Below are 14,443 nucleotides of genomic sequence, written 5' to 3' on the forward strand. Positions count from 1 at the left end.
GCCAGTTGCGAAAGTTCAAATTTTGTGTGTGTGTGTTTGTGTGTTATTTTATTGTGCCTGTCTACCAGCACTTTCCCGCTTGGTAAGTCTTGGAATCTATCATAGTTTTTGTTCTCCACATGATGTAAACAGCATCACCAAAAAGCAGACTGTCCAAAGTACGTCAAGACAAAACACTGAGATGAGTCAGAGACAAAAAGACTGAGTTTGACATAAAAAAATGTGACAAAATACTGAGCATGCCAAAAGCAGCTCTGCTGTGTTTCTTTATACAGAACTTTAACAGTGAATTTCAAAATAACACATTATTAATTTGGTACACTTCTGAAGTTACAATTAAAATTTATAAAACATAAAGAAACTGATAATATAGCTGAATATGATATGAAATGCATAATAAAATGACATTATTTTTACAGTATCATCAGTGGTTTTAAATATGAAAATCAATCTGAACTTTAAGCATAATAATGGCTTTTGTATTTTAATTTTGTAATTAGTTACAGTATGAAGTTTGTTACTAACATTTATTGACTGTACAGAACTTGTGCTTTATCTGATTACAACTGTAAAACTCACAAATATAGCTTCAAATTCTGGAAATTGGAAAGTTGGGTGATGAAAACAATGGAGAGTTAATTGGAAATGTGATTACAAAGAATATTAATTACAAAAGAGGACATAAAAATAAATAACAAATGAAAACACATCACTTGGTAATAACTTTCAAGCTGTTTCACAAAAGTAATGAGGTTTTCTGTTACTGGATTTTTAAATTACCATTTCGTTAATTCAAAGTATTGGTTTTTCATACCAACACTTCTGCCGTCTGTAATTATTTACTGTTACAGAATGATCACTACAATTTTACGAAATGATGACTAATTTGGCATAGGCACAGGTTCTGATTAATTGTGTCGGTCAGTTAACAATTAAGAATGTACTTGGTGGTGGATATGGAATGTTACATTTACTTATATAGACTTTAGAACATATAGAACTATACAATACCCACTTAACTATACAGACAGCATGTGGTATTGGACTGGTACTGTAATGTTGACTTAAAATTTTGGGAAGGTGTAGTATCATAGCTGGACTGCTGGGATTGTTGCAATCTCATCTGAACGTTATGTGCAGTTCTCGAAGAGTACGAGGGTCGTTGCATTACACTTTAGGCATGAGGGTTCCCCACGCAAAATAATCACACACTACTTCCAAAACATAATGTGCATGTCAGAGGATGTGGTTATATTGTACACTCACGTCCAACTGCGCCCCCCCCCCCCCCCAAAATATGCACTTTTATTTGCCCCCACACTGTATATATTCACACACTGCTACCAGACACCATTCAATCTCATAGTACGTGATGGTGATCACGTTGCAGGTGCCGCCCTAACTGCCCCGGAGGTTGTGCCAACGGTCGCTGCACGGGCCCTAACAAGTGCGTCTGCAACTCTGGCTACACTGTGGACCCTGCAGCCCGGCCGGCCGGCTCTCGCTGCATCCCCCACTGTCCCGGAGGCTGCGTGGGTGGAGTCTGCTCTGCACCCGGTGTCTGCACCTGTCTCTCTGGGTGAGTCACCGTTCACCTGCATCCGTAAAGGTCTCAGGGCATTCGGATGAACCGGCGCCCGTGACAGAAGAGGATAATGTGACGGCAACAAACTTGTGCCTTCTTTTTCATCGAGCACTGTAACATTAACCCGTGATCGTAAAATGCGTCTGCATCTGCAGCTATTATTTGTGAGCCACTGTGAAGTGTATGGTGGAGGGTACTTTATGTTGTCGCACATGTGGGTTACTTTTTTTTTTATTCCCATGTGGAGAGCTGGAAAAATGTCTGCTTAGCTGCCACTGTGTGCACCATAACCAGCCTGATCTCTTCTCTGGTGACCTTATGTCAGACAGACACAAGGGGTTGCAGTATTTTCCATGGTTCTTCATTTGACTCATTCTTTAAACTTTGTAATAGGCTTTTGCAATTTTATTGATGCCTTTCTTCAAGGATGTACTAATTCAAGTTTATCAGTATTTCAGTGATGCGCTCCAGAGGATCAAACAAATCAGTCAATATTACTTTTTATACCATTCCCTGTTAGTCCTGTTTGGATGGGTCACACACTCTTTGGCAATAATCTGAGATGCACAAGTGATTTGTTAATAGTCTTCTTTGTAGAGTGGTTGCATTTTCCCAGTACCCTATCCGTGAACCAAAGATTGCAACCTGTTTTGTGTACAATTTAGCCTTTGTAAACATTCTATTTCATATCACTACAAATTCTTACACCATGGTATTTTTGTGTTAACCAAATCCAGTTATGACTTGTGGATACTGTCACCAGCTTATGAATTTAATTGCACAGTTTTACATTTCTGAACATTTGAAACAATCTCAGCACCACTTCCATATATTATTGAGATCTGACTGAATATTGCTGCAGCTTTTTTTTTAGCCAGTACTTTATTGTAAACAACTGCATCACCTGAGAAAAGTGTACACGGTCGTTAATGTACAGCGAGGGTACCGACACACTTCCCTGTGTCACATAGGAAGTTATTTCTACATCTGTTGATGGCTCTCCGTGTGGGATAACGTACTGCGGTGGTATTTCTACCTGGATTGCTCTGCATTGTTGTGACAATAGATGACGCAGATGGTCCAAGTGACCCTGAATTAACTAAACAATTGTGTTCTAGGTACGAGAAAGACGCGAAGAACAAGACGGGCCGCGTGTGTGTTCCACGCTGCTTGACACCTTGCGGACGGGGTGCCAGGTGCACCGCCCCCGACAAGTGCGACTGCTTGCCCGGCTACGTCAGGGAGACCGCACCATCCGGTGTCAAGGTATGCTGTCCACACTGGGAGTACTTGCTCTACTGATAAACTCGTAGGACTAGAGAGAGCCAAAGTGTCTCGAGAAATTGAAGTTGTAAAATTACAAAGCTATTTTCTGTACCTCTTAATTCTTGTATCTTTAAGTCCTCACCAACCTCCTTGCTATGATCATCAGGTACTTAAACAGTCAATAATGATGATTTAACAAATGCTATTAATTTACTTGTATTGTTTCTACACACACAATGATCAGCTTTCCTGCAGAGTGTCAGTACAACTTCAGCAACATAAATCGGTAAACTACGTAGCCTCTGAGTAGTCTCATAAAATTTCACCGGTGACAAATACTGATGTTGCAACAGTTTCTTACTAACAGACAGACTAATAACATAACATAATATTACTTACACAGACCAACATAATGTTTCAACAGATAGAATGCTCACTTCGGACTGACTTTGACTTAGTGTGCAGCACACGTACACTCAGGTGACAAAAGTTATAGGAAAGTTCCTAATATTGTTTTGGACCTCCTTTTGCCCAGCACAGTGTAGCAGATGGCACGGACTCGACTAGGTCGTCTAAGTCTCCTGCTGAAATACTGAACTGTGATCCCTCTAAAGTGATCTACGATCAAGAAAGTGTAGGCACTGTAGGATTTGAAACACAAAAGGCCTCTCAGTTATGCCTCCTAAATGTTTGATGGGATTTATGTGGGGTGATCTGGGTGACAAAATCATTCACTTGAATTGTCCAGAATGTTCTTCGAACCAGTTACAAAAAGTTGTGGCCCAGTGGCATCGTGCATTATCATCCATAAAAATTCCATTGTTGTTTGTGCACATGAAGTCTGTAAATCACTGCAAATGGTCTGAAAATTGCTAAACATAACCATTTCTGAATAAAATATTCTCGGGTTTCCAACCATGTCAATTGCTTAAAACTACACGAGCTTTCGGCCAAGCACTCCTTGGCCATTGTCAAGTCATAACACTTGAATACTCCTTTTGTCAAAAACATTGCAGGGCAGGTTTTCTTAAAGGTTGAAAATTGCACTTACCAACTTCTTTTGAAGTAGTCCCTTGGGCTATTTATACAGTGTCGCCAATGTTACTGGAGGTTTTGGGAGCAAGCAGGTACTGGTAAGCTCACTTGTCACAGCCTGTTGGATATCTGAGATATCTCGATGAAGCTTGCAAGGAGAGAGATTGGGCGAATATGGTGTATGTGGTATGGCAAGAGCAGAATGTGTGGCCAGATACCTGGTAAGAGATAATGCAGTATGGGGCTTTGCACTGCCCCGCAGTAAGAACCAGTCCTGAGAATGCCACACATCAGGGCGACAACACTGAATTGCTTGTTGTAAATGTTTCAAGACTTTGATGTAAATAGTTCGGTTCACTGTTTCACCTGGAGGAACATACTCGTGGTGAACTAATCCTTTAGTATCAAAGAATGGAATCAACACTGTCTTTGTTCTCAAAGGTTGTCATTTGACTTCTTTTTTAGGCTGGTGATCCAGACCCCCCACCATTCAGCACTTTATTTCATGTGAGGGCCATACTGGTAGCACCAACTTTCATTCCCAGAAATAATCTTTGACACAAATGCGGGATCACATCTGGCTCAATCCAGTAGTTCAGCATAAATCCTTCAGCTTTTCTCTTTCTGTTTGTCTGTTAGTATGTGACGGACAAGTTTTGTGTTAAGTTTTCATTCCCCTAAATCTTCATGTAAAATCTTATGACACACATCACAATTAAGTTCTTCTGATATCACATGTACAGTTAAATGATGATCTTCTTGCTGTAACTGCCTTACAGACTCCTCGTTTGCATCGGTATGTGCTGTAGATGGGCGACCAGCTCTGGGATCATCTTCCACTGAATCTCTGATTTCACCAAATCTTTTGTGCCGTTTGAGAACACGACTTCTTGAAAGCACCTCACCTACATGTGCTTGCTTAATAATTGTCCACGTTTCAGTAGGAGTCTTCCCGAGCTTAGCGCAGAATTTATGTTCGTCTTTGCTCACGATTGGCATCCATTGTGTTGCCGTAACTAATGTGTGTTTGTGTGAAAATGTGGACAAGGTCATTTCAGGGATGCACAAATACTATGTAACATTAAAAATAACATATGTTCCATTTTAATATTGCAAACTCATAAATAAAAAAACTGCTCTAAAACTTTTCTGACAGAGTAATATGTACATGCTTTTGTTGATATTATTTGTGTGTACAAAAATGTTTACACATTCCAGATTACTGTAAATGCCTTACAAAAACATTAAGGTGAAACACCTATGGCACAAAAATTGTATTTCATTCAGTTGTTATTAGACAGTGCCAAAGTAATAATTATTGACATACCATAATATGAAAGCAACTGAGGATGAGGCTACAGAACGTGAAGTTCTAAATGCCATCTTCTTCAGACGTGTTTTCAGTAAACTATTGCATGTTTCTAGACATTTTTAAAGTGCCAAATTGTGAAGAAAACCTTCCATTACTAGAAGGTGCATTGCCCTTAGGTCAAGTAGCACTTCCCTCAGGAGTGCCATCAGTAAAAGATGTGAACCCATTCCATCTAATGCCCATCCGTACAACTAATTACTCTGACTAAAGATGATGAGGAAACATTGCTGTCAAAGTAGATGTGTAAGATCTCCAAATACAGTATGCGCAAAGTCTCTCTCTCATCCATCTCAAATAGTTTTTAAAAATTCTTACTCAGAAACAGAAGAATGTAAAAAGATCAGTGTATTTAAAAAGAGGAAAGACCATTACAGATGTGTGCCATGCTGTACTTCATCTGAAGGATCAGCCACGTGTATCAGCTGCAGAAGAGCAAGACCTGTTGACAATGTTGCCATTTCTTTTTTGATGGGGCAGGAAGAGTCACAGCAAACACTGCAACATCTGATCTCGAGAACAGACTTGCATAAGAAAGAGAATTCAATACTGAGGAGTTCATTCCATGTATTTAATTTTGTTGTTGTCTAGAAAAAAAAATTGTAAAAGAAATGAGAAACGGTTTTTGTTGACTACAGTTCTGCTACTTACAATATTAGTGCTGTATTTCTTTACTTGTATTATCACAAATAAAATTCAGTGTCTCAGTATTAATGACACTTAGAACAAAAATTTTCACATTGGCACTTAAAACAAGTCAGTTTCCTGGTACGGCACTTAGAATGTTCTTAATAAAGTATTATTTATTTGCTGTTCTGTCTCATTGTAAAAAGCAATGATGAACTGGCTGCTTAATTCTGTAGTATCAGAATAATTTCTCAATATTGTGGATACAAATAAGTTATGTTAAAAAGAGGTACATCAGTTTTTTGATTCTACTGACAAAACTGAGATATTCCCTGGACCATGTTGGACATGATTATTGCAAAAGCACTGACTTGCACTGATGCTTGTTCGCTGTACTAGACACTCCTTATGTGCAACGGTGTGTGTTTTGCCGCAACAAATGTCTTCCACAACTATGACCTTACATCCTAACATGCCATATAGTCAGAATAAATAGTTCAGTTCATTTTGTTGAGGGTCAGGTCGGTTTTATCGAAGGTCGGGTCAGCTGTGTCGAGTGTCAGTATAAAGTTTGGCTATATTGTACATTATATTTTGTTGCTTGGGCTTTGATTTAGATGGCTCATTGAGGTGTAGAAGTGGAATATTTTCTTTCAAAGAATACTTGTTGCTGTAGGAGTAAGGTATGCACGATAATTAACCTGAATTGGTCGTCCTTACATTACAGGGTAGGAACGCCACAGTGCTGTGCCGCCCGGACTGCCCCAAGGGCTGTGGCCCGGGAGCAGTCTGCTCATCCCCTGGCCGCTGCACCTGCCTGCCGGGCTACACGGAGTCGGCTCCCAAGTCGAACGTCTGTGTCCCTGTCTGCACGCACGGTTGCGTCATGGGTGACTGCACTGGTCCTGATGTCTGCACGTGTAAACCGGGGTATGTACACACAACTTACCAGGCAGCTCCACTGAGACATACATTTTGACTGCTAGTTACTTGCTCACATATTTGTCCTGTTAGTGCCAGAGGTTAGATTCAGGACTAAACGTAAGTCGTGTAGTGACTCGCCTTAACTGTACTGCTGATAGCCATCGTTCTGCAGTCTGCCATTCTGTGAACGTACCTCATTGGTTTATTATGAAAATGTTCCCAGGTAACCCATATCTCTGCTTGACTCACTTGCCTTGTATCATAATGCTAAAGTGAATTTATCCAGAGAAGGGAAGTGTTAAACATATAAGGAAGAGCAAAACAAAATGTTGATGTTGAAAATTTATCAGTGAGATGCAGTGGCCTCTAAATGTTGTATCTGAAATACAACATAAAACATTAACATAGCCCACATCTGGCACCATCGTGGGAAGAGCCATTACAGAAAACCGCAAACTCGGAGTACATCCATTCTGCGTATTCAACTTGTAGTTATGGAACCCATAAAAAATCTTTGCAGAGAATATGGGCTTACTTCTACATTAACAGTTTGTACAGTTACTTTCTCTGCCACGCAGGTCCTGAAATAACAATAACTTAACACTTCCTGTTTTACTACACATTTTGAGAGCATTGGAGAACTATTACATATTCACTGAGCACACTGTACTGTGCCTACATGGGGATTCACAGGAGTCTGTTTTTCGCTGTAGTTGAGTCCTTCATGAATAAAGCCGTATTTGGGTTACTTTGGACCAGTCTTGTCTACTGTGTACTTGTGACAGTCAGTGGTAAAAACACTGATAAAGCGAAAAGAAGCAATGCAAGGCAAAGCATATAGTGTAAGCATACTTACTTGGTCAGGAGGGACATGGAATCTTTTCTTCCAAATTCAAAATACACTTTAAACAAAACTCGGCATATAGAATGAATCTAAGCCCATTGAGTCATTTACTTCAACATTTGCAGGAGACACTAAACAACTATTGCATAATCTTTGTGGTCTCTTGAGGAGCTTCCAAGATGTCCGTCCTCAGCCATCCCACTCTGCCAAGTGTGACTCCACCCTCTCCACATCAAACTTGGGCCATCTGTGCGCTTTGTCTTTCACACTTCCCCATTATTGAATCTGATAACACTTCACACATTTACATCATCATTCCCAGATGCCTCATTTCATAATAGATTATGAAAAGTTTTATTCTAGTTTTAATGGTTAGAAAAAATTAAAAATTTGTACTGCACTATTTTTTTTTTCTTTCTTTCCACTCCCACCCAAGTCATCCAGCCACTACTTGGTGGGATCTTTTCAAATTGTGCAGACAGGAAGGCCACTTAAGCAGAATGTTGTAGGACCTTTGTGTCATGCACTGACTGCATTTCTCTCCATCTTCAAATTGTGTAGCACTTATCTCATACTTTGTATTCTGTTGCCCTGCTTAAGATGAGTACAAAATTGGCCTCCTGCACTTCTTCTTGCATTATGGCATCTTGCACATTTACATTAACTTAGTTAAAAATCTACTTTTGTTCTTACGCATATAATGGTTACATCAACTGATTCAAATAATTGATCTTTTGTCTGGATGCATTAGAATGGTTATTCCCTTCACTTTACCATGGAATTTAATGACAATAGAATGAAAGTATTTGTGGTGATAAACCAGCATTTATTCTGGAGAATAATTCACCTTCTTCTTAGAAAAGTTTTATCCTAAAATGTACTCTTACATCCTTGCTCATATTTGTATTTAATGGAACTGAAAGGAATGGCTGGGGGAAAGGGGGGGGGGGGAGGAATTGATTAAAGATAGGGCAGTAGGATACCCAGGAAAAGAGCTGGAGGAGGGGAGGGTTTTATAGAAGCTAAGCACAATATCTTACAAATTAAAACTCAAAACTATTGAAACTGAAACTGTTTATTAATCACCAAACATGTTAAGCTTACTACTTTGTACTAGGTACCTACCACCTACAATGAGAGAACACAGTTTATATCTCACGCCTCATAGCCATTATTTTGCAACACATACCAGCTTTGGCTCTATATATGATTGCATTTAGAGGAACTCGCTTCTGGACAAGGTGGTGAAAACTCTCTGGATTCAGCAATAAAACAGTGAGCATTGGTTTGGGGTTTACAGAGTGGCTGAGCTGACCATCTGATTTTCGTTTAACTGAAACGTCTAAAACTGGCAGCCTTCCAGATCTGACAGAGACCAGGAGAATCTTCTCCATAGTATAAAACTACACCAACCAGTCTGTACCTGTAGCGCGGTGTAAATTAGTAGATACCCGGACACTATCATCTACTCGGTGTAATATGAAATGTTAAATGCCCGACCAGGAAACATCGTAACCTCGATAGTGCATTGTCCACTGTAGTCTGTAATGCTACAACTGGTCACCTTCAGCATCAATACTGATACAAAACAGGTCAAAAATAGAGGTTAAAAGTCGTAAGTGATGTCATCGGGTCAATTCGGTAACATTTAGGCATCTACAGAGCAGTCGAGCCCCACGTTTGCCAATGTGTGCCGAACGGTGTTGTCTGCACCAGTGTTGTACACTGTCGTCATATCTGCTACAGACTGCTGCAGATCCTGCTTTATGGAGCATAACATTCTATGATGAGGACAGAACATTGAAAACTTTGTCACGTACTCACAGTTTCACACTGCTTCAATCATTTTCCAGAGATGCTCACAACAGTTCTGTATGGACATCTGTCCAGGTTTGGTGTTTCAGAGATACTCATTCCCAGGCATCAGGACATAATAATCTGCCCTTTGTTAAAGTCGCTTATGCCAGTGTGTGACAAAGCAAGTAGGGATTTTTAAGGAATATAACACCAAATATAATTTTGTGCTTAGTTTTATGTATGTTATTGATTTTCTAATTTATTTTGACTATTCCTAGTTAGTGTCTTTCATTATAGGGTGAAGTCAGTAATTGTTTTGTAACTTAGTCTATTGTAGACATATAAACAAATATAAATTCTGTACTAATTATAAACATTTGCAAGATGAAACACTAGTAATCTTAAAGTATCTATTTGGCTCTATTCTAAAGCATGTTAGCAAAGCCAGCCCTTAATTAATTCCAGAGTAATTTACAGTTTTGTCAAAAGTATTGTTTGTGTAATGATATTTGTTAATTTCACGATGTAACAAATAATTCGGCCTAAACCTTGTAACAGAAGAAACCGTTAAAAAGATTTAATTTTTTCTATGTATTCATTTAATTTAATGAGTTAAGTTTTAATTGTAATTTCTTCAAAGTTAACTTTGAACAATGTGCAGTTTCAGCATCCATTATTGTGATGATATATAACGGCTTAATTTTTGGTCACGAGACAGTCCACGGCCAAGTTTCAGGCAAGGAACCTGTGTCGAGTAAAACGACGATAGTGCATCAGCTTAAGAGTGTGAAACAATTAGGCCTTGTGTTAAAACAGTGGCAGTGTCTGCTCCATATGTACTTTTCTATTCTTCAAGAACTGTGACCTTTGTTGTTAGGATTTTAATGCTCGTAGATGTTCAACATGAAACTATTGTAGCAGTATGTAGAAGTTCCCCTGCTAACTATTAATGAGGCTTATGGGAAGTTAAACAATAGTGCACTGGCCATATAAATGTGTATTATTGGAGAGTTGTGAAAAGTGAAAGTAAAAGACTGTGAAACACAACTGTGCATCTGTCAGCACCATCATTTACAGTAGACAGTACTGCACGGCCACCCCTTATTTTTTCAGCCAGTACGTCGATACGGAGGAAAATGGAGGAAGAAACAAAAAGCGAGGCAAACTGCTACAAGTGGATTTCCTGATTTTTAGCCCAATGAATGATTCTTGTCTCGCATCAGCTCCTCTTATATACAAAATGATCAGTAAAGACTGTGCCTGATTCTTTTCACTGATGTTTGTCACTCCATTTCAGTGTTTGCAAGATCTTTTTCACAGTGCTCCCATCCTACTCGTATGCACTTTATATAGCATCTCAGCTAGTCCTCGAGCACAATTGCAGGCCATTCTTTTTCAGGTTCTTGAGAATCGCCTCACTTTTCTGAGTTCTCAAAACGAATGCCCCAAAGCCTTGCCTTTACTGATGAGAATAAAAATGAAATAAAATAAATAAACAAACAATTAAGGTGTGAGATCTGGGCTATGAGGCAGATGTGACACTCAGGTAATGTTGAACTTGCCAGAAACTACACTACTTTCATTTGCGATGTGAGACTGTGCATTGTCGTGATGAAGTGGTCACTCAGACTGAGAAAGATCTGGTAGTTTCCTCATAATCTGCTTCACCTGTTTAGCTGATGTGTGGTGTGCTGCTGTAACAGTAGTGTGAGGGAGAGTCAAAAAATGTGATCAACATCACCTTCCCTGCAGATGGAACAACTTTTGGATTTTTAGTTGTTGGAGAAGCAGGTGATTTCCACACAGTGCTGGCTCATTTTCATTTGGGGTTATAATGATGCAGCCTTGACTCATCTCTCGTGATGATAAATTCCAGAAATGCATCCCCTCAATCAGCAAGAAGCCGCAGGCTTCTGTTCGGGAGTCGACAGACGCGACACCCGACCGGCACAAACACAGGTCGTACGGAGACGACTGTGCATAATTGTAAGAACACTGGCATATGAAATTCTTGACACTTCACTGAGGTTACGTAATGTTGTCTGCCAATCCTCATGGGCAATCACAGCAGCTGTGCTGATGTTAGAAGCTGAAACGACAGGCCCACTTTCTTTGACACAGAGAAGTTGGCCTTATTTGAAGTCCTACACACTGTTGCACAAGGTAATGGATCTTCACCGTTCGCTTGCTGCAGCTTTTTGTAAGTTTCAGTGGTTTAAACGAACACAGCATCTTATCGTGCTGGGTTTGCTGCTCTTGTATCACTTCCACTGTTCGGTATACGCAATGCGAAAATCATCATTATTTAAGACTGATTATGCCTTTCAGCGTTCAGTCTGGAGCATAGCCCCCTTATAAAATTCTTTCACGATCCCCTATTCAGTGCTAACATTGGTGCCTCTTCTGATGTTAAACCTATTACTTCAAAATCATTCTTAACCAAATCCAGGTACCTTCTCCTTGGTCTGCCCCGACTCTTCCTACCCTCTACTGCTGAACCCATAAGTCTCTTGGGTAACCTTGCTTCTCCCATGCGTGTAACATGACCCCACCATCTAAGCCTGTTCGCCCTGACTGCTACATCTATAGAGTTCATTCCCAGTTTTTCTTTGATTTCCTCATTGTGGACACCCTCCTGCCATTGTTCCCATCTACTAATACCTGCAATCATCCTAGCTACTTTCATATCTGTAACCTCAACCTTGTTGGTAAGGTAACCTGAATCCACCCAGCTTTCGCTCCCATACAACAAAATTGCTCGAAAGATTGAATGGTGCACAGATAACTTAGTCTTGGTACTGACTTCCTTCTTGCAGAAGAGAGTAGATCGTAGCTGAGCGCTCACTGCATTAGCTTTGCTACACCTCGCTTCCAGTTCTTTCACTATGTTGCCATCCTGTGACAATATGCATCCTAAGTACTTGAAACCGTCCACCTGTTCTAACTTTGTTGCTCCTATTTGGCACTCAATCTGTTTATATTTCTTTCCCACTGACATTACTTTCGTTTTGGAGATGCTAATCTTCATACCATAGTCCTTACATTTCTGATCTAGCTCTGAAATATTACTCAGCAAACTTTCAATCGAATCTGCCATCACAACTAAGTCGTCCGCATATGCAAGACTGCTTATTTTGTGTTCACCTATTTTAACCTCACCCAGCCAGTTCATTGTTTTCGGCATATGATCCATATATAATATGAACAACAGTGGAGACAGGTTGCAGCCTTGTCTTACCCCTGAAACTACTCTGAACCTTGAACTCAATTTACCGTCAACTCTAACTGCTGCCTGACTATCCATGTAAAGACCTTTAATTGCTTGCAAAAGTTTGCCTCCTACTCCATAATCTCGGAGAACAGACAATAACTTCCTCCTAGGAACCCGGTCATATGCCTTTTCTAGATCTATAAAGCATAGATACAATTCCCTGTTCCACTCATAACACTTCTCCATTACTTGCCGTAAGCTAAAGATCTGGTCCTGACAACCTCTAAGAGGCCTAAATCCACACTGATTTTCATCCAATTGGTCCTCAACTAATACTCGCACTTTTCTTTCAACGGTACCTGAGAATATTTTACCCACAACGCTGATTAAAGAGATACCTCTGTAGTTTTTACGATCTTTTCTGTTTCCATGTTTAAAGATTGGTGTGATTACTGCTTTTGTCCAGTCTGATGGAACCTGTCCCGACTCCCAGGCCATTTCAATTATCCTGTGTAGCCATTTAAGACCTGTATGCGCAATGTGCAAAGTGTCTACAAAATAGAGCATTACTACCAACCTACTGACATGAGTGTGCTGCTGCTTATGGGTATAATACATAAAAACCTGGTCTCTTGAAGTATTCATGGTACAGATAGTAAACTATCACAGAAGCTGCAGGGAAAGATCAATCCGTCTTTGAAGGGCTCTCTACTTTTTGTACCGTGTCACTTGCTGACGACGCTACTAGAAAGCATTCGGTCTTGTGGTGGGCAGAGGTCATAAAGTTCTGGTCCGTAAGCATCTTTGCTACATCAGACGTGTCCTAAAAACTTGCCCGGTGTTACAGATACGTGAAGGACCCGATGGACCTGCGCGGGGCGCGCTGCATCGCCAACTGCCCCGGCGGCTGCATCAACGGCATCTGCTCTGGCCCGGGGCTCTGCCTGTGCAATGCGGGATTCGTCAAGGACAAGTCCGTCAAGGCGGGCAACAAGTGTGTGCCACGCTCCGGCTAGACGTGGTGGAGCATCTGGCGTGCGGCGAGCACCACAGACTGTGCATTTTGAAGTTGCCATTTATTGACTTATGCACCAGTAGCAGCACCAAAGTCTGAATATATATTTCATTTGTATCAAGTATTCCTAAAATAAATAACATTCTTCAGCACAATGTACAAATTTGTACTGTGCATTTAATCCCAAACACCCTGTGTTACTTTTGTACTCAATTCCAAAAAAGACTGTTACTTCAACACCTTCCTCTTCTTGAACCTATACAAGGGGTAAGTCGTACAGATTTAATTATTACATCAAGAAATAGTTATGTAATTAATATTTTCTCTGCTTACAGGTACATGTCTGCTAGTCCTGGTTAAACAGAAATCCCCATACCAATACCATAGCATGCTGTTAGAAGAGTGTCTGTCGCCACAGTAGAACGTAATGTGGTAATTTCAGTTCTGCGTTTGAAGGGGACAAAGAGAGTAGGAATAATGCTTAATCGTGTGACACAGTAGTTAGGTAATGTAGACACCTTGCGTTGAAAGTCTCGTTGCCTGATCCTGAAATCAATTGATTCAATATTCCAGTGATCCAACTGTCCGCCATCTTTAGGACAGTACTGCTATTGTTGAGTCCTGCTGAAACTTGATGCCAGGGCTGCAAATTGTTGTACTATGCAGGCCTCCATAACGTACACAGCGCATGCACCACTCGTCAGTTGCTGTCTTCAGAGACAGGACCGTTGGCACCGCCCTGAGGGGAACACTGGTGGCAGTGATATATC

At 40.4% G+C, this 14,443-nt stretch overlaps 1 protein-coding gene across 1 annotated transcript in view; it reads left to right on the forward strand.

Annotated features, from left to right (window-relative positions):
* Window positions 1–13,836, forward strand: part of LOC126293287 (tenascin-X-like) — a 126,877-nt gene extending 113,041 nt beyond the window's left edge. Inside the window, exons 7-10 of the mRNA XM_049986408.1 lie at window positions 1,391–1,579; window positions 2,704–2,851; window positions 6,610–6,812; window positions 13,506–13,836. Of these exons, the coding sequence (XP_049842365.1) occupies window positions 1,391–1,579; window positions 2,704–2,851; window positions 6,610–6,812; window positions 13,506–13,674 (709 nt within the window). The 3' untranslated portion in view covers window positions 13,675–13,836. The remainder of the gene's footprint in view (window positions 1–1,390; window positions 1,580–2,703; window positions 2,852–6,609; window positions 6,813–13,505) is intronic.
* Window positions 13,837–14,443: the final 607 nt, after the last annotated feature.

The sequence above is a fragment of the Schistocerca gregaria genome, chromosome 10 (assembly GCF_023897955.1).
Source record: "Schistocerca gregaria isolate iqSchGreg1 chromosome 10, iqSchGreg1.2, whole genome shotgun sequence".
Lineage (NCBI taxonomy): Eukaryota > Metazoa > Arthropoda > Insecta > Orthoptera > Acrididae > Schistocerca > Schistocerca gregaria.